The 19987-nt window shown below is 64.1% G+C and overlaps 2 protein-coding genes and 1 long non-coding RNA gene across 4 annotated transcripts; all 3 read left to right on the top strand.

Annotated features, from left to right (window-relative positions):
* Nucleotides 1–454: 454 nt before the first annotated feature.
* On the top strand, nucleotides 455–9132 carry TIMP2 (TIMP metallopeptidase inhibitor 2). Its single transcript, XM_048323539.1, has 5 exons — nucleotides 455–770; nucleotides 6423–6523; nucleotides 6606–6714; nucleotides 7055–7179; nucleotides 7595–9132. The coding sequence occupies exons 1-5, from the start codon at nucleotides 644–646 to the stop codon at nucleotides 7793–7795; spliced, it is 663 nt and encodes a 220-aa protein (XP_048179496.1). The 5' UTR covers nucleotides 455–643; the 3' UTR covers nucleotides 7796–9132.
* LOC125335712 lies at nucleotides 799–1458 on the top strand. Its single transcript, XR_007207525.1, has 2 exons — nucleotides 799–1184; nucleotides 1330–1458. It is a non-coding gene; the product is annotated as an uncharacterized LOC125335712 (long non-coding RNA).
* Nucleotides 9133–10323: 1191 nt separating the features above from the next.
* USP36 (ubiquitin specific peptidase 36) lies at nucleotides 10324–19883 on the top strand. Of its 2 annotated transcripts, none has more exons than XM_048323538.1 (19): nucleotides 10324–10518; nucleotides 10586–10810; nucleotides 11526–11636; nucleotides 11904–12006; nucleotides 12632–12699; nucleotides 13100–13170; nucleotides 13514–13596; nucleotides 13923–14043; nucleotides 14329–14469; nucleotides 14802–14902; nucleotides 15109–15247; nucleotides 15464–16129; nucleotides 16713–16816; nucleotides 17168–17674; nucleotides 17922–18064; nucleotides 18460–18624; nucleotides 18918–19033; nucleotides 19124–19256; nucleotides 19345–19883. In XM_048323538.1, exons 2-19 carry the CDS (start codon nucleotides 10669–10671, stop codon nucleotides 19347–19349), a joined length of 2919 nt encoding a protein of 972 aa, XP_048179495.1. In that variant the 5' UTR covers nucleotides 10324–10518; nucleotides 10586–10668; the 3' UTR covers nucleotides 19350–19883. The 2 variants fall into 2 exon arrangements, with proteins under 2 accessions (XP_048179495.1, XP_048179494.1); XM_048323537.1 differs by having other exon boundaries at nucleotides 10326–10518; nucleotides 17027–17674.
* The last annotated feature ends 104 nt before the right edge of the window (nucleotides 19884–19987 follow it).

Below are 19987 nucleotides of genomic sequence, written 5' to 3'. Positions count from 1 at the left end.
GTTAAACCCCATCATGCATCCAGGACAGAGACAAGGTGGGTTTTTGGAGCTGTGCTCCAGGGCAGGAGCTGCTACCTAGGGGGAGAGGCCCGAGGGCACAGGACCCCCACTGGGAGCAGGAATCAGGCAGGGGAACTCCGGTGTGGGACAAGCTGGGCTGGAGGGGCCGAAGGTGGGGAGGAATTCTCGGGCACAGCCAGAACTGCTGCCTGTCCGGCCATCCACTGCTCTACTTGGCGTGGGCGGGGGCAGCTACGGAGTGGGGGTTTCGGGTCCGTGGGCGGGGGTCCAGGAGCGATGGGGCCGGGGGCGGCCGGGATGCGCCGGGGCGGGGGCGGCCGGTGCCCGCGGCGGGGGCCGTGCCGGGGCGGGGGCAGCGGTCGCGGCGGAGCCGCATCCCGCGGAGGGCGGGCGCAGCCGGGCTGGCCCCGCGCCACGCGGAGGAGGAGCAGAAGATCTCCGGAGCACGTTAAAGAGCGAGGCCGAGCGCGGCGGGGAGGAAGCGAACGGCTCCGTGAAGGCAACGGAGCGGCGGCCGCAGAGCGCCCGCCCCGGCCGGACCCAAGTTCCCGGCGGCGGCTCGGCCGGGCCCGGCGGTGGGTGCGGGATCGGGGCTGGGCGGCCGCGCCCGCAGCCCCGCACCATGCCCGCCGCGCTGCCCAGCCTGCTGGCCTGGCTGGCGGTGTTGCTGCTCGGCAGGGCCCGCCCGGCCGACGCCTGCAGCTGCTCGCCCATCCACCCGCAACAGGCCTTCTGCAACGCGGACGTAGGTGAGCGCCGCGGGGAACCCCGCCCCGAGCCCCCCGAGCCCCCGCCCGGCCCCGCCCGCGCCAACTTCCCGGCGGGGGAAGGACCGGAAAGTTGGCGCGGGGCGGGCGGGGAGCGGGCAGAGCCCCCCGACCCCCGGCACCTGCCCGCAGCGCCGGCCCGGCCCGGGGGTGTGTCGGCGGGTGCGGATGCGCGGCCGGGCGCGGTCCCTCCGTCCGGGCTGTGCCCGTCCCACCCCGCACCTCCTCCCACCGTCTCGGGGGGGCTCCCGCGCCCAGCACCGCTCCCCGGGGCGGCTTCGCCGCTGCGAGGGGCGAGCGGAGCGCGGCTACGCTGGGGCCGGGTCCCCACTGGCCGCCGCCCGGTGAATGACACGGGTGGGCCCGGCCTCCCCCGACTCTGATGACACCGCGGAGGTACGTGGCAGCGCGGGGCTGGGGCCCGGGGGCGGCCGGGACCCTCCGAGCGCGGCCACGGCACCGGCCCGGAGCCCAGAGAACCCCCCCATGCCCGGCAGCCACCGCCACGGCTCGGTCACCCCTGTCTGCGCCTTATTTCCAGGCATTTCCTTTCCCCCGTCCCACTTTGTTCGGCTTGGATGCTGCTGAAAGGGAGGGCTTGGCAGCGCCGGGATCTGGATTCCTCTTTCTATGAATAATGCCCTTATTAAATTTTAACATATGAACTGAACAGGCCGGCCCCAGTTCCCGGCGCTTTCCTTCGTGGGCCCGTTCCCAGGCTCAGCTGGAGAGGTAACATTCCCAAACACTGAGGCAGCCCCAACCTCTGGATGGCCCTGCCCTGTCCCCTGCTCCAGATTCAGGATGTTCCTCACAGGCTTCCCTTCCAGACCCCACTCCCAGCGTCTTTCCTCTGTGAGGGCAACTCCCGCAGCACTTGACTGCTGCCTCGCGTGCCCAGCCTCACCATGAGGCATGTTGGGGACAGGGAGGTTTTGAGACAAAATGGAGCACAGGGTTTTAGGAGCTGCTGCTGGAGCTAGTGTCCCTGGTCCACAGGATGCCCTGTGCCTGCTCTGGCAGTGCAGCTGTGGCTTCCCATCACACTCCTGTCAGGATCAGCTTTCGGGGCACTCGTGACTCACTGCCCATCGTGGGGTGCCGGCTCAGCCCTGACTCAGCTGCTGAGTCACTGTCTGTCTTGGAGGCCCTGGCTGTCTCCACCGTCCCCTGGGAGGGCACTGCCTCGCTGAGCTTTGGTCTCCAGCTGCCCGGATGCTCTCAGCAGGTGCCTGTCCTGCAGGCACCCAGAGCCTGTCCTGCCAAAGCAGCGTCCTCCCAGCCACGCTGCTGGCAGTGCTGGCACCTTCTGGCTCCCAGCCCAAGTCCCTTGTGTGGCTCGTCTGTGTCAGATGTGCTCCGTGTGGGCCTAAGTGAAAACAGTGCTTGGAGACAGAGCAGGGCATGACCTGGGATGATCCTGTGTTCCCTGGCCTTTTGCTGCTTCGTATCTTCCTCCTGGATGCTCTCTGGAGTTGGGCTGCTCCTCAGCCAGTTCCATCCCAGCAGGTGTGTGGAGCCCACGAAGAACCTGGGGCACCTGGTGCTGCTGGGACCTTTCCAGCTGCTGTGGCTGGAGGGACCTGTGTCCAGGCTGGGCCCTTGACAGAAATGTGGTGGTGTGGGGATTGCTGATGCCCTGCAGTGCTGGGCAGGCGCACCCAAGGTGAACGATGGGCCCCAAGGCTCATGCTCAACCCTCAGGATAGGGTATCAGGGTGAGCACAGTGTGGGGTCCTGGTCCTGGGATCCCCTCTCCATAGCATGGGCAGCGCCTGCCACATCCCCATGGCCCCTCTGGCCTTGCACCTGCCCCTGCACTTGCTCTCCCATGGAGTGAGACTGGAGCAGCCACAGCCCAGGGCTTGCACTTTTAGCTGGTGCAAGGGGAGGCAGATGCAACTCTGCATTGGGTGGGGGGTGCCCGAGGGGCTGGGGGTCATAGAGGGGCTGGGGTTGTGTCACTGGGGCTGGTGACTTAGAACCTGCCAGCCTGCGCTAGCATGTCCTGGCTCATGAGATGAGCAGGGGTTTTCTGCAGGGCCCAAGGGCTTGGGGCTGCCTTGTCCACCATCCCTCCCTGAGGCTGTGCCCAGGCACTGGGGCCTGGTGGCTGCTCTGCTGGGCTGCTCTGCTGCAGGGGATGCTCAGCTGCCCAGTGGCACCACAGCCACACCAGGGGCCATAGCAGGAAACCCAGTTTCTGCTTCACCTCCTCTGGAGCAGCGTGGGGATGCGTGATGCTGAGCCCTTCTAGGCAAAGCCGTGGCAGCAGGGCCTCGATGGGGCAGGGGAGAGCAGGGGCTCGGTGCTGCCAGGGGCAGTGGCAATTGGGATGCAGCCCCTGACGGCATTGCACTGATCCCAGTCGTCCCAGTGCTTGGTTCCTCGGGACAGGCACGGCGAGTGTGGGGGCTGCCAGCAGCCAGCAGGGGCCGGGCACAGGAGGGGATGCGCGGGGCAGTGGCGGGAGCTGTCCCTGCAAACCCCGCCGCGCCTGCCGGGGCCGGGCAGCTGCCGGTGCCCGGTGCCGCCCTGCCGAGCGCGGCTGCCGGAGCCGTTCCGTGCGGCTGGCGCAGAGGGGCCGTGGGCTGACGTGGGGGCTGCCGCTGATTGGGCTCCATCTGCTCCCGTCACGGCCGGGATGACGCAGCGGCCATGGCAGCGCTCAGCCCGTGGCTCCCGCGCAGGCCGGCGGGCCAGCGGACCCGGCGCTGCCTCTCGCCGCCCCGCGGGCACTGCTGGGCACAGGGAGCCGCCGTGGCCTCCGCTTCCTCCCCGCTGCGGGGCTGCCCTGCTCAGCCCTGCAGCCTCAGCATCTTCAAACCACTGTGCCGGGGTGGGGTGCCTGCCGCTGCAGCTGCTGGCGTGCAGGCAGGCACTGGGATGCGAGCAAGCGCCTGCCTTGCCAGGCAGGGCTGGGGTGCAGGAGTCCCTCCCAGGGCGGTTTGCCATCTCCCCAGCTCTGCCGGCCTCAAGCAGGGCTGGAGTGACCGCGGGGCTGCCCTCACCAAGGGGTCAGGTGCCTGGGCTGGCAGTGCCAGGCAGGCAGCAGGCAGTGCTGGCACTGGCAGAAAGCCCCTCTGCTGCCAGCAGCCCTGGAGAAGGGAGCTTTGTTCCCTGGGCATCCAGCCCAGCAGTGGCCCCTGTGGTCTGAGGGCACTGGCGCTTCCCAGGCAGCTGCGGGTGGGTGTGGGCAGGGTGGCATGGTGGGGTTTGGGGTGGGATGGCAGAGGAAGGGGCGGCCGTTCTGCAAGTCTTGGGCCAGAAGGGGGGGCCCATGGCCAAGGGTCCTTGTGATGCCCTTCTTCCCATGGGGCACAGGCGAGCACAGTGGTGCCCTGAGGTGGGGTAGCCCTACATGGGGCCAGGGAGGACAAACCCCAACACTGGCAAGCCCAGAGAGGCAACCTGGCAGTTTTGTGGCACTGGGTGACTGTGTGTCCCCAGCTTTGCTTCTGGAGCTGCACTGTGGCCCTGGTCCACCCTGGCTGATCTGTGCCATCACTCAGCAAGGGGAAGTGGTGCAGGGTCCTGGGTCCTAGAGTGGGACCCTTCCTCATGGCACTATGGCACCTGCCGGTGCAGTGGGGCTGATGCTGGTGCCAGAGGGCAGCAAGGGGACCTGCTTACCTCAGAGGGTCTCTGTCCCTGCAGGGTCCAGAGTCCTCACTGTGCAGAGGCCACAGTGGCAGCCCTGGGGACCAGCACAGGAGATGTCAGCAGTGGGGGTCCCACTCTGCCAGGGGACCCTCTGCTCCCACGGAGCACCTTCTCACTCAGCCTGCCTGGGGAAGGAGCATTTCCAGCATGTCTCTGGTCGGACTTGGTCAGCCAGTGCCAACGGTGTGCTGTGCCTGCCATGCACCCCAGGAGCCTTGGCTCAGCTTCACAGAGGGTCTGGGCTCCCTGGCTGGTGGGTGGCAAGGCCAACGGGGACATTGTCATTTGGGGAGGTCTGAATACTGGTCCTTGGGCACCCAGGGGTTTCCCCCATCCCTCGCCCAGCCTCCTCGTCCCAGGCTCTGCTCAGGGCTCCCTCCGCTGCCCTGGTTCCTGGCGGGCGTGGAGCAGCTTGGCTGCGCTGTGGGGTCTTGGCGGAGAAAGCGCAGCGCAGTCGTCCCCTCCACAAAGCTGCACTGTTCAGAACAAATCCACCCAGAATCGGGCTGCATTTTTGTCAAGTGATTCATCAGCACGTGAATGGAAAAGGCTGGAGCCCACTGAGGCAGTAACCATTCCCCGCACGGGAGCCACGGGGCCGGCACTGGTTGCACCTGGGCTACACTGGTGGCACACAGGGCTTGGCACACAGGACACGTGGGTGGCTGCAGGGGCGAGGGGTGGCCTGTGTCTGTGGTGACCCCAGCACACTGCTGACGGAGGAGCGGGCACTGTCGCCAGGCATGGCTGAGGTGCTGCCACCATCCCTGGACAGCACAGCCCTTCCCAAGGGATGGGAGCAGCTGGGAAAGCCCCCAGGGCAGCCGCTGCTTCCTCCAGCCCCGCACCAGTGAGCACTGCCAGTGACTGGGGATGGCCATTTTGGGAATCCTCTTCCCTGGTCCCTGCTCATGTTGGTGCCACTCTCAACTTTCCAGAGTAAACTCTGCTGGCACTTGCTGGTGCCCACGTGGGACCGTGCCCCCCGACCTTCAGCTTAAATAGCCTGTCCGCATGCCCCCACACCCCGCGGTATTTATAGAGCACGGTCACATTCCCTCTCCTGGCCATGCCAGGTGGGAGAGGCTCCTCTGTGCCAGGCAGTGGGGTGACCTCTGCATGTCCCCAGCTGCTCCCAGCCCAACACCTTTCAGCGGGGACATGAGCCAGGATGAACTCTGTGAGAGTGCCCAGCTCCCTGTCCCCTGCCCCACAGCGCTTGACAGGCTGGCAGAGCATGGGGGAGCCCTGCAGGGTGGGGAGCTGCCCTTCCTGTTGGATGGGGGTACCCCTGGCAGAGCAGGGAGCCCTGCCAGCCCCTGCCCTGCAGCCAGGCCCCCTCCATACTCTCAGAGTGCTGAGCAGAAGCTCTAGCTTTGGAACTGCCATTGTCCCCTTCACCATCAGCATCCCCGGTGCTGCCTGGGAGCTTCAGTCCCTGCACTGGTGGAGGGAGCTGGGCACGACTGGGGGCTGCAGGTCTCAGTGCAGGGACCCAGGCAACCTGCACAGCATGGCACTGAGCCAGCCCATGTCCCAGCCGGTGAGTAAGGTTGAGCTGGCTGCCCGCCCTGCCGGCCCAGCCGCCTGCAGGTCACTGCCACGTGCCGAGCACTCACATGCCGGACCGTGTATCCTGGGAGCAGCATGATCACAGGGACCCTGCCACAGCAGAGCTGTCCCCTGGCTCACAGTGCCATAGCCTCACGAGCCCTGGGGCCAGGTGATCCTGTTGTGAACTCTCCTTGTCACCTGCCTTGAGGGTGCTGCTGCAATGCTGCTGGTCATTGTCCTGCATGTGCCAGAGCCCCATCCCTTTGGGGACAGAGGGTGACAGCCGGCTCTGTGGGCAGCCAGGTGGGCAGTGGGGTCTGCTGCGGACAGCAGTCCCCTGTGAAGGTGGGAGACCCTGTGAGATGCAGGGGCTAAGTGGGACTGGTAACCCCCACTTATCTCACTTCTCCCTTCCAGTGATCCGAGCCAAGGCTGTCTCTGCGAAAGAGGTGGATTCGGGGAACGATATATACGGGAATCCAATCAAGCGCATCCAGTATGAAATCAAGCAGATCAAGGTGACGGGGCATATCAGGTCAGGAGGCTGGGGGGATGGGGCGGCCCCTTCACCAGCCACTCACTCCTGCCTCTGCTTCCCAGATGTTCAAGGGCCCCGACCAGGACATAGAGTTCATCTACACGGCTCCATCCACTGCCGTGTGTGGCCGGCTGCTGGACACCGGCGGGAAGAAGGAGTATCTCATCGCAGGTGAGCGCTGCGGGGGAGTGCTCTCAGGGGCTGTCGCGACAGTGCTGGCCCTGATGCCTCATGTGCCCTGCAAGATGCCTGATGTGTGTGCCTGCTCCCTGGGCACATTCTCCCTTTGCCCCTCCTGCTCCTGCCATCAGTCCTCAGGGAACCCCCCGGCTGTGTCCTGGCTGTGCTCTGCAGCCCCAGGCCATGGCGGGGGCAGCTGGGGGACAAGCCTCTGCTTCCCGGAGGCCACGAGGGACAGTGAACAGTGAGGGGCTCCAGGCACCATGACTCAACGTGGGGTCCCGAGGTGCTGGGGAGACCCCCTTGAGTGGTCTGTCTGGCCTCTCCCCAGGCAAGTCAGAGGGCAATGGCAAGATGCACATCACGCTCTGTGACTTGGTGTCCACCTGGGACTCGCTGACCCCAACCCAGAAGAAGAGCCTAAACCAGCGGTACCAGATGGGCTGCGAGTGCAAGGTGAGCAACCAGGCTGCCTCCCACATGCCCCACACCCCATACCAGAGAGGGTCTGCAGCCTCCAGACAGGGGTGGGCTCCACAGTGAGATGCTCTTCCCTGTCCTTCAAGGACGACATTGTGCAGGGACACAGCACATGGCTGGGCACAGGAAGGGCAGCCCAGCCTCTGCCTTCCTCTGGCTGGGAACCAAGGCCAGCCCTAGGACTGGCAACCAGGGGTTCTCCAGTTCCCCTGCATTGGGGTTGCATCCCCACCATGCCCCACAGGGCAGGGTCAGCCTGGCATCACTGTCCAGAGCTGGGGGGATGGATGAAGCAGAGCTGTGCAAGACCCCCAACCCAGCTGCCCCATGCTGCTTCCCTGCATCCCAGTGCTCCCTTGGGTTGGTGGGTGACAGTCTCTGTTCTGCACAGATCTCGCGCTGCCTCTCCATCCCCTGCTTCGTCTCCTCCTCGGATGAGTGTCTCTGGACAGACTGGGCGATGGAGAAGAACAACGTGGATGGGCGGCAGGCGAAGCACTACGCCTGCATCAAGAGGAGCGACGGCTCATGCGCCTGGTACCGCGGCATGGCCCCCCCCAAGCAAGAGTTTCTCGACATCGAGGACCCCTAAGCCAAACGAGCGCATTCCAGTAGCCAGTAGAAAAAACCTGCGAGATGTTAGACTGGTCCACGCTGATATCAAATCCTGGAGACAGCATGAAAATCCGCTCGGCCGCAGGGGGCCCTGGTGGCTGCCACATGTGTGTGGGGGACAGGGATGGGGACCCGCTCTGTTGCAGGCTTCTGGCAGCCCGCAGCCGCACTCGGCATCCTTCGCTTGTGGCAGGGCTGAGCAGGGTGTGGGGACCTCCCTGCCAGGGTCACGATCCCCCAGCCATGCTTGGCCCTGGCAGCTGTGAAGGAATCAAGCCCTTGTGAGTGGTGGGAGCTGCCCTGGCTGCGTAGCAGGTCTACCAGTGCCCCGCTGCGGGAGCTTCCCCCACAGCTCTGGCTACAGAGCCCTCCCCACCGCAGCACCTGGCGACCCCGCTGTCCCCCTCCCCACCCACCACCCACCTCCCCTTTCAGGGTGCCAGAAGGGTACCCCTCTGGGCAGGGGCTCTGGGGGGCTTTACCATGTGGCAGAAACCCCGGCAAGGGGCTCCAGGCCTTTCACAGGGCCAGACGACTCCTGCGCAGGTGCCTTGTCCCAGAAAGCTGGAGGGGCATGTTAGCGTATCTGGGGTGACCCCTGACATGCACCCGGCACTGTTTCCCCTCTCTCCACATACTCCTCTCTCCAGTGGGCTCCGTTCTGCTGCATCCTCCTACAGATCCTTCTGCAGATGCCACCATTGGACAGGCTTGGCCTGGAACCCTTGGCAGGGCACCAGGGGCCGGAGCTCTGGCTGCATGGGCACAGGCTGTCCATCACCGCCTCGTGCAGCTCTGGGCCACACTATGGCCCTCAGCACCACTGCAGCCAGGCGAGCTCCCTTCTCTGCAGTGTTGGGAATGGAGCCTGGAACTGGCAGCAGGGCAGCTGCAGGAAAACCTGTCCCCTCCGGTGACCCCCTCACACCCCTCTGCCCTAAGTTCTCTGAGCCATCCCCATGCCACAGCGATGCTGGCGGGTGCCGCGGAGCTGCCCCACCGCGACGCCCGCGGCACCGGCACGGGCACCCATGGCTTTGGGAGCGCGCCGGGAATGCTCCCTGCAGCCCTGTGCCGGCGGCGTTTTCATGCTGTGCATCCCTGTAAGGTTTGAGATGTCGTACTGGACCAGTCTGGGCAATTTCAACATATTAAAGAGAAAAATTAAAAAGAAAGAAAAAGAAAAACCCCCCCCAACCTTTCCTCAGTCCCGACCGCGCATCCCGGGCGCTCTGTATGGCTGTACCCGTTGTGCTCCTGTCGCTGCTGCTCCTCTGTCTTTGACTTCAATATCGCCACTTGTTTTGCCGCCGGCTCTGTCGTCCCTGTGCCGTAATTTCCGTCTCTTCGTCCGGTGCTGGAGCCGCCCCGGTACCCGCAGAGGGTCCGTGCCGGGAGCTCCACGGCAAGGGGGAAGAGGGGCGTGGACCGCTGCTCCGGTTCGGCCCTGCGGCGGCTCGGCCGGGATCCCCCCGGGCCCCGCCTCCCCTCCGGACCCAACCGGACCCAACCGGGCTCCCCCGTCCCTCCTCAGCTGCGGAGAGGAGCGATCCCCGCGGGGCCGCCGGAGGGAAAGCACGAGACAGGGAGGGGAAGAGCTGCTGCGGGGCCGCCTTCAGATGCCGGCGGGACCGGCAGCAGACGGGAGTGGGACCGGGGCGGGGCCGTGACTCAGGGGCGGGCGGGGGCCGGGGCTGGGGCCAGAGGAGACGGGACCGGGGCACGAAGGGGCCGCGCCCCAGCGCATCGTGGCCGGTCCCGCGTGGAAACGTCTCTTCGTGGGACCGTCCGCTGCGGGAGCGGCGTCACCGGCCGCCTTTGCCCCGGCAGTCGCGTCCTGCCCCCGTCCGCGCCGGGACTCGCGGCGGGCGGGCGGGCGGAGCTCGTCTCTCCGTTGGCTCTTCCGAACAAGGGGGCGGAGCGGACGCGGCTCGGGCCGAGCCGAGCGAGCCACCGCGGCCGCGCAGAGGCGGAGCGGAGCCGCCCCGCAGGGCCGGCGCGGAAGGGGTTTGTGCCGGCGGCGGGCGAGTGGCGGTGCGGCGACACGTGCGTGCGGCGGGACCCGGATGGTGAGCGCTGCCGGGACCGGGCGGGACGGGCCTGGGGACGCTGGGACCTGCGCCCCGGTTCCGCCGCGCTCCTCTGCCCTGCCGACGGGGCCGCCCGTGGGGAGCGGAGCGCCGGGACCGGCAAGGCCGCATATGGCGGCGGCCGGGCCGGGGCCGCGCGGCGACGGCGCTCGGAGCCGCGGGTGGCGGCGGGCGGTGGGTGGGCCAGCCGCTGAGGGGGCCGCGGCGGGTGGCGGCGGGGCCGTGGAGGCGGCCGGTTGCTCTGAGAGCCGGAGCGCGGCGGGGAGGGCCGTGCCGGGCCTGTGCCCTCCGCTCAATCGCCCCTTCCCTCCCTCTCTGCAGCCGCGGCCGCCGGGCCCGCCGAGCCGGCCGCCCACGGCGATGATCGCGGAGAAGCTGCGGGAGGCGCTGGAGCCGGGGCGGCGGGAGGCGGCGGCGGAGCTGGGCCGGCCGCTGGCCGCCGCCGCCCGCTCCGTGCTGCAGCAGCGCATCGAGTTCGCGCCCGCCCGCCGCGGCCTGGCCGGGCAGCTGGAGCACCTGCGGGACAAGTACGAGCACATCGGGGCCGAGGCCCTCGGCCGCCCTGTCGGCATCACCGGCAGCCTTCCGGAGAGGCCGCAGAACCCCCAAGGTAAGTGGAGAGAGTGAAGGGAGCCTCCCCGTGCTCCTACCCCTGGCTGACCCTCTGTTCCCCACAGGCCACAGCCGTGCCCTGCCAGCGGCCGCGGGTGATGGCATCCCCGCGCCGCAGAAGGTGCTCTTCCCAGCCCAGCGCCTCTCCATGAAGTGGGAGCGGGTCCACCGTGTGGGCGCCGGGCTGAGTAACCTGGGGAACACCTGCTTCCTGAACTCGGCGCTGCAGTGCCTGACGTACACGCCGCCACTCACCAACTACCTGCTCTCCCGGGAACACGGACGCACCTGTGAGTGGGGACCCCGGTTCAGGGGGCCGGGAGGGAGGAGCAGTGTCTGTCTGCCTGTCCTGCTCACAGTGCTGCGGTCGGCACCTCTGTGCCTGGCTCTGGTGAGGGAGTGCAGATATCAGGATGCACCTTCCCTGCTCTGCTCCTTTCTGCCTGTTTCTCTGTCAAGAGTTGGTTCCTGGGTCCTACTCACTTTTCCTGGCTGTAGCAGTGTTCCTATCTTGGCATCTTTGTCTCTGGGGAGACTGTCTCTGCTGGGTGTAGCCAGGACTAAGATGAGCCCAATGGGGCCTGCTGGCTTCTTGGGGGCTGGGCTGGGGGGTCCTGAATAGCCCGTGACTGTGGGGACTGCAGAAGAGCAGTGTGGCAGGCCCTGCTCTGAGCTGTCACCACAGGGAACACACAGGGCTTGCAGTCCCATCCATCGGACTGCCAGTGGGATCTGCCCCTTAGGGCCAACATACGGGCTTGTCCAGTGCATACCTGGGACCTGTTTTCTATCCACGTGAATGCTGTCTCATCTGGGGAGCTGCCGTGGCTGGTCCTGTGGTGGGCTGTACCAGCTGGGATGGCATGGGCTGGTCCCCATGTCCTGGACCATTGAGCTCAAAGGGAAAACTGAGCATGGCTGAGCTGTGTTGGACCAGAGATCCCCTGTACTGCCTCCATCTCTCCTGGGTTTGTCCCCAACATCATATCATCTCTCCTGCTCCAGGTGCCCATGGAAGCTTCTGCATGATGTGCACTATGCAAAACCACACGATACAGGCTTTTGCCAACAGCGGCAATGCAATAAAGCCACTCTCCATCATCCGAGACCTCAAGAGTAAGGAGGGCTGCCCCCCCACCCATGGCTAATGTGGGAGCAGAACTATTGGGATTGGGGCATGTTTTGGCAAACAGCTCCACTGAGACGACTCATGGAGCCTCAGGGTGCCTGGAGACTTCTTGGGCTGCCAGGGGCTTCCTCTGTGACATGAGTCTGACATCTGGTTTGGGTTGAGGGGACTCGAACCCCAGAGTCCTTGCCCCAGGGAGGGCAGGGAGGGATGGCGTCTGTTGCAGCACGTGCTAAGTCCTCCCTCTCTTGCAGAGATTTCCCATAACTTGCGCTTCGGCAGGCAGGAGGATGCACACGAGTTCCTGCGTTACACCATCGATGCCATGCAGAAGGCCTGCCTGAATGGCTACACCAAGTATGTGGGGCCTGATGGCCCATCACTGCTCTTTGCTGTTCCCTTGCTGGTCCCCTGCACTCACGGGAGTGGACTGTGGAATGAACATGTGCCCCAGGTCAGCCTTATTGTGGGGAGGTTCTGACTCCAGGGGCCTTGGGTGTGGGGTCCAGCTCTCTGCCCCTCAGGGACATGGCTCTGGGCTGTTGTTCACCTTCTGCTGACTCCTCCACCTCAGCATAGCTCCAGTGCTGCCCTCAAATCCTGAGGCTGCTACAGGTTGGGATCGCGTCCCAGTTGCTGAGGGATACAGGCCTACTTCCTAGCTCAGCCCCAGCCCTGTGGCTGTGGAAGGGCAGCTTCCCCCAGGCCCTTTGTCCTGGGAAGCACTGCCTCTGCTCTCAGCACCTGGCTCTGAGCTCCAACCAGGAGCTTCTGCTTCTTTGAGAGGAAGGTGTGTGTCGGAGCCTGGTGTCATCCCTCGGCTGCGACACAGAGAGAGCAGCTTGGCAGGGGCTGCGGCTTCCCGCTGCTCCTGGAGCTCCACAGCCTGGCTGCTGGCCAGAACGTGGAGGGGGGCTGTCCTGAGGGGTCCGACGGGGGTGGCTGTTGCAGTGTGAGATCTGGTGCTGCTGTCTCTGTGTAGGTTGGATCGCCAGACCCAGGCCACAACTCTGGTTCACCAGATCTTCGGTGGTTACCTGCGGTCCCGTGGTGAGTACTGGCACTCTGGGCGTGGGCCTGGGCAGCAAGACCCTTTGGAAAATGGCTTAGCACGTGTAACTTACCCAGAGCCACAGTCGGTCAGTCCTGCAGTACTTGTGGGTCGTGACCCCTGTGGTGGCAATGGGAAAAGCCATTGACTGTGGGACCCAAGTGGTGGGTCCCCAGCTCATTGCCACCAGCAAAGGGACCCGTGTTCCCAGCTATCTGACAACATCTGCTTCCCAACACGTAGTGGATTTGCCAGCCCTCCTTCCCGCAAGGCCGTGAATCCTGGTGCTCACATCCCAGAGCCCAAACCTGGAATGGGGGGACACTGCAGCTGTCTGTGCTGGGGTGTGGCAGGTGCTGGTGTTGTGCCACGGTGTGCTCATGGCTCTTCGTATTGCAGTGAAATGTTTGGAGTGCAAGACTGTCTCGGATACCTATGACCCTTACTTGGACGTGACACTGGAGGTCGAGGTACTGCTGCAGGGTTGGGGATGGGAGTCTCTGCTCTTGAGGGGGAGGTTCCTGCTCTGAGGCTCCTTAACCTGCAGTCACAGTGCTGGCAGGAGGGAAGCAGCTCCTGCTGTTGCGCTTCCTTCCCTGTCTCACGGAGCAGTGCCTGTTGCCCAAGTGTGAGCCACGACTCCTCCATGCAGGCTCGGCAGTGCTGGGGGGCAGAGCAGCCACCACACCGGGGGCAGGCTCAGGACTTTGGGGGAGCCTGCAGCCCTGTGCTGTGTGCCAGTGCCTGGGGCAGGGAGTGGGGCTGTGGTGTGGACAGGCCGCTCATGCCCTGACGTCCACCCTGTCCTTGCAGCGAGCCGCAAACATCGTGCGGGCCTTGGAGCTGTTTGTGAAGCCAGAGCAGCTGGGTGGGGACAACGCTTACAGGTGTAGCATGTGAGTGTGGGGTGCTGGGGGCAGGATGGTGTCCACTGGTGTGCTGGTGAGAAGGCTGCCACAATGTGGGAGGGCTTCTGTACCTGCTCTGTGGCTAAACCATGAGGTACAGGGCCATGGAAGCCTGTGATGAAGCCTGCTGCTCCTCAGCTCTCTCGTCTTCAAAGGAAGACCTGGGCCAGCGGGCATGGCCATGAGGAGGTGTCTGGAGCAGTACCTGGTGTCAGCAGCACCATTCCCATCGAGTTGGCCATTACTGTGTGGCCAGGGTGGGCAATTGTCTGGATGTTGGAACAGCTTGAATAGCTTGAGCTTTTCCTGGGCAGGTGCAGGAAGAAAGTGTCAGCCAGCAAACGCTTCACCATCCACCGAGCCTCCAATGTTCTCACGATTTCACTGAAACGCTTTGGCAGTTGCGGCTCTTCAGGTGGAAGGAAAATCACCAAGGTGAGTACTCAGCAATCCACCAAGGTGAGTACTCAGCAATCCACAGCCAGGGCTGTGTCCTGGCCCAAGGTCCTGCCCCCCGAGCAGGTCCTGGTGCAGTCCTGCAGCCATTCCCCACTGCTCTCTGTGGGGGAAGTTGGGCTCATCCTGGCATCTTCCTCACCGCAGTCTCTGCCTAAGGAGGACGCATCCCCTCAAGAGAGAGATGGGACTCGTAGCACAGCAGAGCTGCTCTTGCTCTGGCAAGAAAGCCATGCCAGCTCCTGAGACATCTTCTTTCCACAGGATGTGGGATACCCTGAGTTCTTGGACATCCGCCCTTACATGTCTGAGCCCAAGGGTGATCCTGTCACGTATGGACTCTATGCGGTGCTGGTGCACTCTGGGTACAGCTGCAACGCAGGGCACTACTTCTGCTATGTGAAGGTGAGCCTGGGATGCTCTCTTGGCACCTTGTCTGGGCTGGGGCCTGGTAGGTGCTTGTGGGTCCCTGTAGGGTGCAGAGGGGAGGGTGCTTGGCAGGGTGGGTGGTGTGGAGGTGTGGCGCACTGGACATGGGGCACAAACTGTGCCCCACTGCAGGAAACGTGAAGGTCTGCCCTGACAGAGCCCCTGGGGCAGCTGTGGGTTTTGGGGAGAGGAGCTCTGATGACGGGTGCTGTTCCTGCTGCTCTGCAGGCCAGGAGGGTCCCTGGCCAGAGCCTGACCCTGTTCTCCTTGGACACAGCCTGACCACATTCTGTCTTCTCCTTCCACAGGCCAGCAATGGGCAGTGGTATCGAATGAATGACCATGAGGTCCACCCCAGCAACATCAAGGTGGTTCTCAACCAGCAGGCCTATGTGCTGTTCTACCTGAGGTAAGAGAGCAGCCTGTGCCTCCTGGCCTGCCTGCCCCAGCCAAGCAGCCCCAACGCCCCGTGCATGTGCTGGCTCGGGGAGGGGGTGGCAGGGAGTGGTTTGCTGTAGCACCTCACCTCCTCAGAGCCTCCAGCTCCCCTCCCTCGTGTGTGTCTGCTGCTCACCCCCACCCCCACGGCTGATGCCTGTGCTTTGCCCTCCCCAGGCTCAGCTGCCCCAGGAAGAGCTCAGCAGGGCCCATGGCCAAGGCTGCCTTCAGCCTGCCCAGCTGCACTGGCAGTGACTCGAAGCAAATGAAGAAAACTGCAATTAACGGGACCCTGTCTGTGCCACCATTGGGCCCGGTGAGTCCTGAAGGTTGGTGCTCCCAGGAGCTGCTGCTCCGTGGGCACGGGGGGCTGCAGCCATGCCGGGAGATGGATGTGCGGGAGGGTGTTGTACAGGAGGGATCCTGATCCTGCTGAACCTGGGGATCCTGGCTGGACATGGGGAGGGCAGTATCACTGTATCTGTGGCTCCTTGACTTTCCTCACTGAACTTCTCTCTTTCTCCTTGTCTAGAAACAAGACAAGCTGCTGGGGAAGGGGCTGCCAGGCCCAGGTGATGTTGGAGTCCCTGTTGCCCGCAGCTCTCCTGGGATGGGGTCAAAGCTGACAAACGGAATTGCTCTGTCAAAGCTACTCCCTCAGATCCCATCATCCAAACTGCCCCACAAAGCCACCCACGAGGCCACACCCCTGGCCTATGACACAGTCCAGAGGCCCAAGAAGCTGCAGATACCTGGCATGCCCAGAGCAGGCTTCCATGTCACCAGCACCGTAAGCGGGGCCAAAGCAGGGCTGCCCACACAGGGCCCAGACAACGAGAAGCCACCTACCTCATCCAAGCTGCTGAAGTCCAGTCAGGAGCCCAGTGGCTGTGGGGCGATGACCAGGACCCTGAAGAAGGATTCCCATGGCAGCGAAGTAGGGCAGCTGGCCAAGGACACCCACAAGGCCAAGAGCAATTCCAGCAGCTTCTGCACCTCTCAGGGAAGGGACTCTGGCACCCACCTCCCTGCTGGCCCTGGCACCAAGCTGGCTGTCCCTAAAGACTCTGACCTGGCTGCCCTCAAAAGCTCCAGGACAGCCACTGTGAAACCCTCCCCGCTGGGCAGCGCCGCACAGGAGTGGGGCAGCACCACGTCACCGCTGCTGGCCAAGAAACCAGTGCTCTCAACCAAAAAGGTGAGTCTGAGCTTCTGCCCAGAGACTCCGCTCGACATCCTGTGCCTTCTGAACTGAGGCTGTGTAGGGCTACTGCTGACCAGGGGCGGGCGGGGAGAGCCCTCCCAGCTCCTGACCCAGGGCTATGGTGGCTGCTCTGCCCCGACTCTGGGTCGAGGTGTGGGGCCACGCCCTGCTGTTGTCCACGTCTCTGAGTGATGCAGGGGATGGCTCCTGCCCCCTTGCCTGGGACAGAGGGGTGACTGTGCCAGTCCCTGCAGTGGGGTGGCCTTGGCACCTTCTTGGGGTCACGTGTCCCCTGGGGCCAGTGGCAGGGGGTGATGCCACAGCAGGAGGGTGTGGGCGTGCCTCCTCCACAGGCAGTGTGTGGGCTCAGGAGAGTGCACTGGGGTCTTTAAATTTCTTTCCTTCCTCTTTTCCTTTGTTCTTCTAACTGAACACACTTCTGATTCTCCCACCCCCCACTTCCCTGCCCCTGTCTATGTCTGTTCTCCTCCCCTTTCTCTGGGCTCCCCTTTTTCTCTCGGCTCATGGAAACCTCTGCGTTAGACCACCAAGTTTTTATTTATGTCAATAACTGCAGGGCAAACCCTCTCAGAAGGTGAGCGTGAGTGACCACCAAGCACAACCCCAGCCTTCAGACACCACCCCTCCTGCCTCCACTCCTAGGCCTCTGGGCAAGTCCAGGTAAGCAGTGCCATTGCTGCCAGGCTCCCACATGGCAGGAAGGCCAGTGACAGCTTTGGGTGCTCCATGGGGTATCTGTGTGGCCTTGCATCTGATTCCGATTTTGTGGACGAGATGGCAGCAGCTGGATGTTGTGCTTCTGCACCTCAGGGGAAGGAGGAAGAGAGGGACTTCTGGGCTTTTAGATCAGCATCTTTTCCTGTCCTTCAGCCTGTCCTCATCTGTTCTTGAACTACCGAATCCTGAAAAGTCTGCCTTCAGCTTCGTGCTCAACTTGCCCACTCAGCTCCCAGCCTCCCTGCTGACCCATGGTTCCACTGCCCACACTTCACACCACCTTCTTCCTGGCAGCAGGGACACGGGATCTGGCCAGGTAGAACCAGAGGGTTCCTTCAGAAAGAAGCGTCGGAAGAGGAAGCATCGTAGCACAGACAGGAGCCCTTGTGCTGTGGCTGTGAAGGACATGGATGAAGTCTCCAGTCCCCCCAAGAAGGAGAGAATTGTTTCTCCAGAGGGCTTCAAGGACAAAGACTCCAGGCCCCCCAAGAAGGAGAGCATTGGCTCTCAGAAGGACTTCATTGATAAAGACTCCAGGTCCCCCAGGAAGAAAATTGTCTCTCCAGGGGACTTGATGTCCTTCATGGGGAAGGAGGTGGCAGACAAGGGTCTCAGCCATGGTCCGGTCTGTCAGGACATGAAGAGTGGGCCCAAGCAACATACGCCAGAGCTCAGTATTGACCTGGGCATGGAGCCAACTTTCCCCCTCAAGAGGAAGAAGAAGAAAAAGAAGAATAGGAGCAAAGACAGGCCATTGAAGAAGACAGAGGAGTGCAGCTCTGGGATGCTGTCTTCGGATAGGTGAGGGACGAGGGGCATGTGAGAGCCTGAGGTCAGGCTCCCTGCACTGTGGTCAGGGGCTTCTCATCTTTCTGCAGGTGGGATGCACCTCAGCAGGGGTCTGGCTGAAGCACCCACTTGCTGGGGGTGGGCTCACCCCTCCCTGAGTGCAGTGCGGGTGTCCCTGGGCCCCATTGCCCTGAGACATTGCCTGAGACTCTCCCACTCTGCTCTGGCTGGAGTGAGCTGACTCTGCTGCCTTCCCCAGCTCCAGGACAACTGAGCCAGAGCCCTGTGAGACACATCAGAGTGTGGAGGCTGGAGAGCACAAGCACCGCAAGCGCAAGTGGATGGAAAGCCTCAGCAGCCTGGCTGCCAACACTGTCCCTGCCACCACCACCAGCAGTCCAGGTCTGACCTTGTGCCCTGTCTGGTGCCTGGCAGGGTCAAGCCAGCTGCTTGTCTGCCCTAGAACCCCCTTGGAGCACTGCTGTGCCATCCCCAGTGCTTGCTGGTCCCACAGCTGCCCGGCGGTGCCTGTGGTCCTGCCCCCTGTCCTGGGCTGCCCTGTCCCAGGCCTGCCTGCTGCTCCTGGGGGGAGCCTGGGAGCCCTTGCCTGTGCCCTGGAGGAGGAAGTGGGGACAGGCTCCTTGATTTATCCCCAGGGCTGGCACTTGTGTGCCCAAACACCCTCACCGATCAGGACCCTGTCTGTCCAAACAGTGTCTCCTGGGATGAGATCTGCCTTGGAGAGGAGGGGCATGGTAGTTCCCCGTGGCCCATTCTCACCCTGCCTGTTTCCGCAGTTGCAGCAGGCGCCAGTGACAAACAGACTGGGGATGAGAGACGCTCCCTGGCTGCCCTGAGCCCTGTGGCTGGCAATTGGGCTGGCACTGCCCCTGAGAGCCAGGGGTCCAGCGTGGTAGGCCAGCTGCTCCAGAATTCCTTGGACAAGGCTTATGGCAAACAAGGTAATCCTGGTTCACCTGGATGGGCAAACAGCCGTGCAGCCCCCCTGCTGCAAGCCCTGGATGGGGGCAGAGCCCTCTGAGCTCCCCCATCCCAGTGCAGGCAGGGGTGCTCCTGGAACCAGGCAGGGGTGCTCCTGGAACCAGGCAGGTGCACCCAGCCATGGGCCTGTCGGGGGTGGCACAGGGTGGGGAGCTGGAGCACGGGGCTCCAGCCTTGGGCCTGGGGGTGGCCTGGTGCAAGGGGGTGCAGTGGGGCTCAGCCTGGTGCTTCTGCTGACTTGGCTGCTCTGCAGTCTTGACCTGGCAGGGTGAGATTTCGGCCGTGAGCCAGGATGCCATTCGGGACACAGCACTGGCCCAAAGCAAGACCATCATTGATGAGTGGGACGAGGAGTTTGACAAAGGAAAGGTGGGTGCTGGCCACATGCTGGGCTGGGGCAGGTGGGAGGAGGCTGGGGCCTCTGCACTCTGACCCGAGTGCTGTCCTGCCTCTGCACAGGTAAAGAAAATTAAGAAGATGAAGCAGGAGCGGAGGAGAGACTCAAATCCATTCCAGAAGTTGCAGAACAAGCGCAACTTCTGGTTGATGTCACATCCTGCCAAGATGGCCAGCCTGGGCCACCGGCTCTCAGGTAAGCAAGCCAGGGGCACAGCGAGCTGGGGGGGCAGAGAGAGGGGGTGGCAGCCTGGTGGGGGCTGACACTGCTCTTTGCCTCACAGGTTGAGATCTGCATCCCCGACTGCTCAGGGAGCAGTCCCAGATCAAGGACCTGGGACAGCACCGTCCTGGGAGCTGTTGGTGGACCGTGCTCAGAGTGGAGGGAATGCAGCCGCAGCCCTGGGGTTGTGCCTTTTCGTTCAGGGAGCTGCTTTTCCAGCTGCAGAGGAGCCTGCCCACACTGCCTTGCCTCCAGCCTGCCTCGGCCAGGCTCCTCATCAGCTTCTCCGTGCCTCTTCCCCTCCTTCCCCCAGCCTGCACCTGTGGGGGCTCCTGGCAAGTGCCTCAAGCCTGTCCCTGTCGCTCCATATTCCGGTGCCTCCCCTTCCCAGCGTTACCGACCCTCACCTTCCCCTACTTCTCTCACTCCCTGACCCCCATCCCCTGAACGAGCTGCATTGAAAGCCTCCCCTGCGCCCCCCGCCGGCCCGGCCCCGCGCTGGCGCGGGGGGCACCGGGGGGATCCCTGCGGGGCCGGAGCGCTGCCGCCGGGGCTACGGGCATTGAAGGACTGAATGGAATAAATGCCGGTCTTTGTCAATGGGCCGTGCTCGGCTGCGACCGCGAGGGGCGAGCGGGGGGGGGGGGGGCACCGGCGCGGGGGGGGCACCGCGCGGGGGCGGGGCCGGCGCGGCTCCGCCCCTC

The sequence above is a fragment of the Corvus hawaiiensis genome, chromosome 19 (assembly GCF_020740725.1).
Source record: "Corvus hawaiiensis isolate bCorHaw1 chromosome 19, bCorHaw1.pri.cur, whole genome shotgun sequence".
Taxonomy (NCBI): domain Eukaryota; kingdom Metazoa; phylum Chordata; class Aves; order Passeriformes; family Corvidae; genus Corvus; species Corvus hawaiiensis.
Note: the sequence above shows the minus strand (reverse complement) of the source record. Positions and strands in the feature narration are given on the sequence as shown.

Excerpts from the sequence above, each read along its gene's own strand:
- TIMP2 (XM_048323539.1), top strand. The coding sequence starts at position 644 with ATGCCCGCCGCGCTGCCCAGCCTGCTGGCCTGGCTGGCGGTGTTGCTG. Across the intron at positions 6,524-6,605 it reads ATGAAATCAAGCAGATCAAG|ATGTTCAAGGGCCCCGACCA; the intron begins GTGACGGGGCAT and ends TCTGCTTCCCAG. Across the intron at positions 7,180-7,594 it reads AGATGGGCTGCGAGTGCAAG|ATCTCGCGCTGCCTCTCCAT; the intron begins GTGAGCAACCAG and ends TGTTCTGCACAG.
- USP36 (XM_048323537.1), top strand. The coding sequence starts at position 10,669 with ATGAAGTGGGAGCGGGTCCACCGTGTGGGCGCCGGGCTGAGTAACCTG. Across the intron at positions 12,007-12,631 it reads TGCCTGAATGGCTACACCAA|GTTGGATCGCCAGACCCAGG; the intron begins GTATGTGGGGCC and ends GTCTCTGTGTAG. Across the intron at positions 19,034-19,123 it reads AGGAGTTTGACAAAGGAAAG|GTAAAGAAAATTAAGAAGAT; the intron begins GTGGGTGCTGGC and ends GCCTCTGCACAG.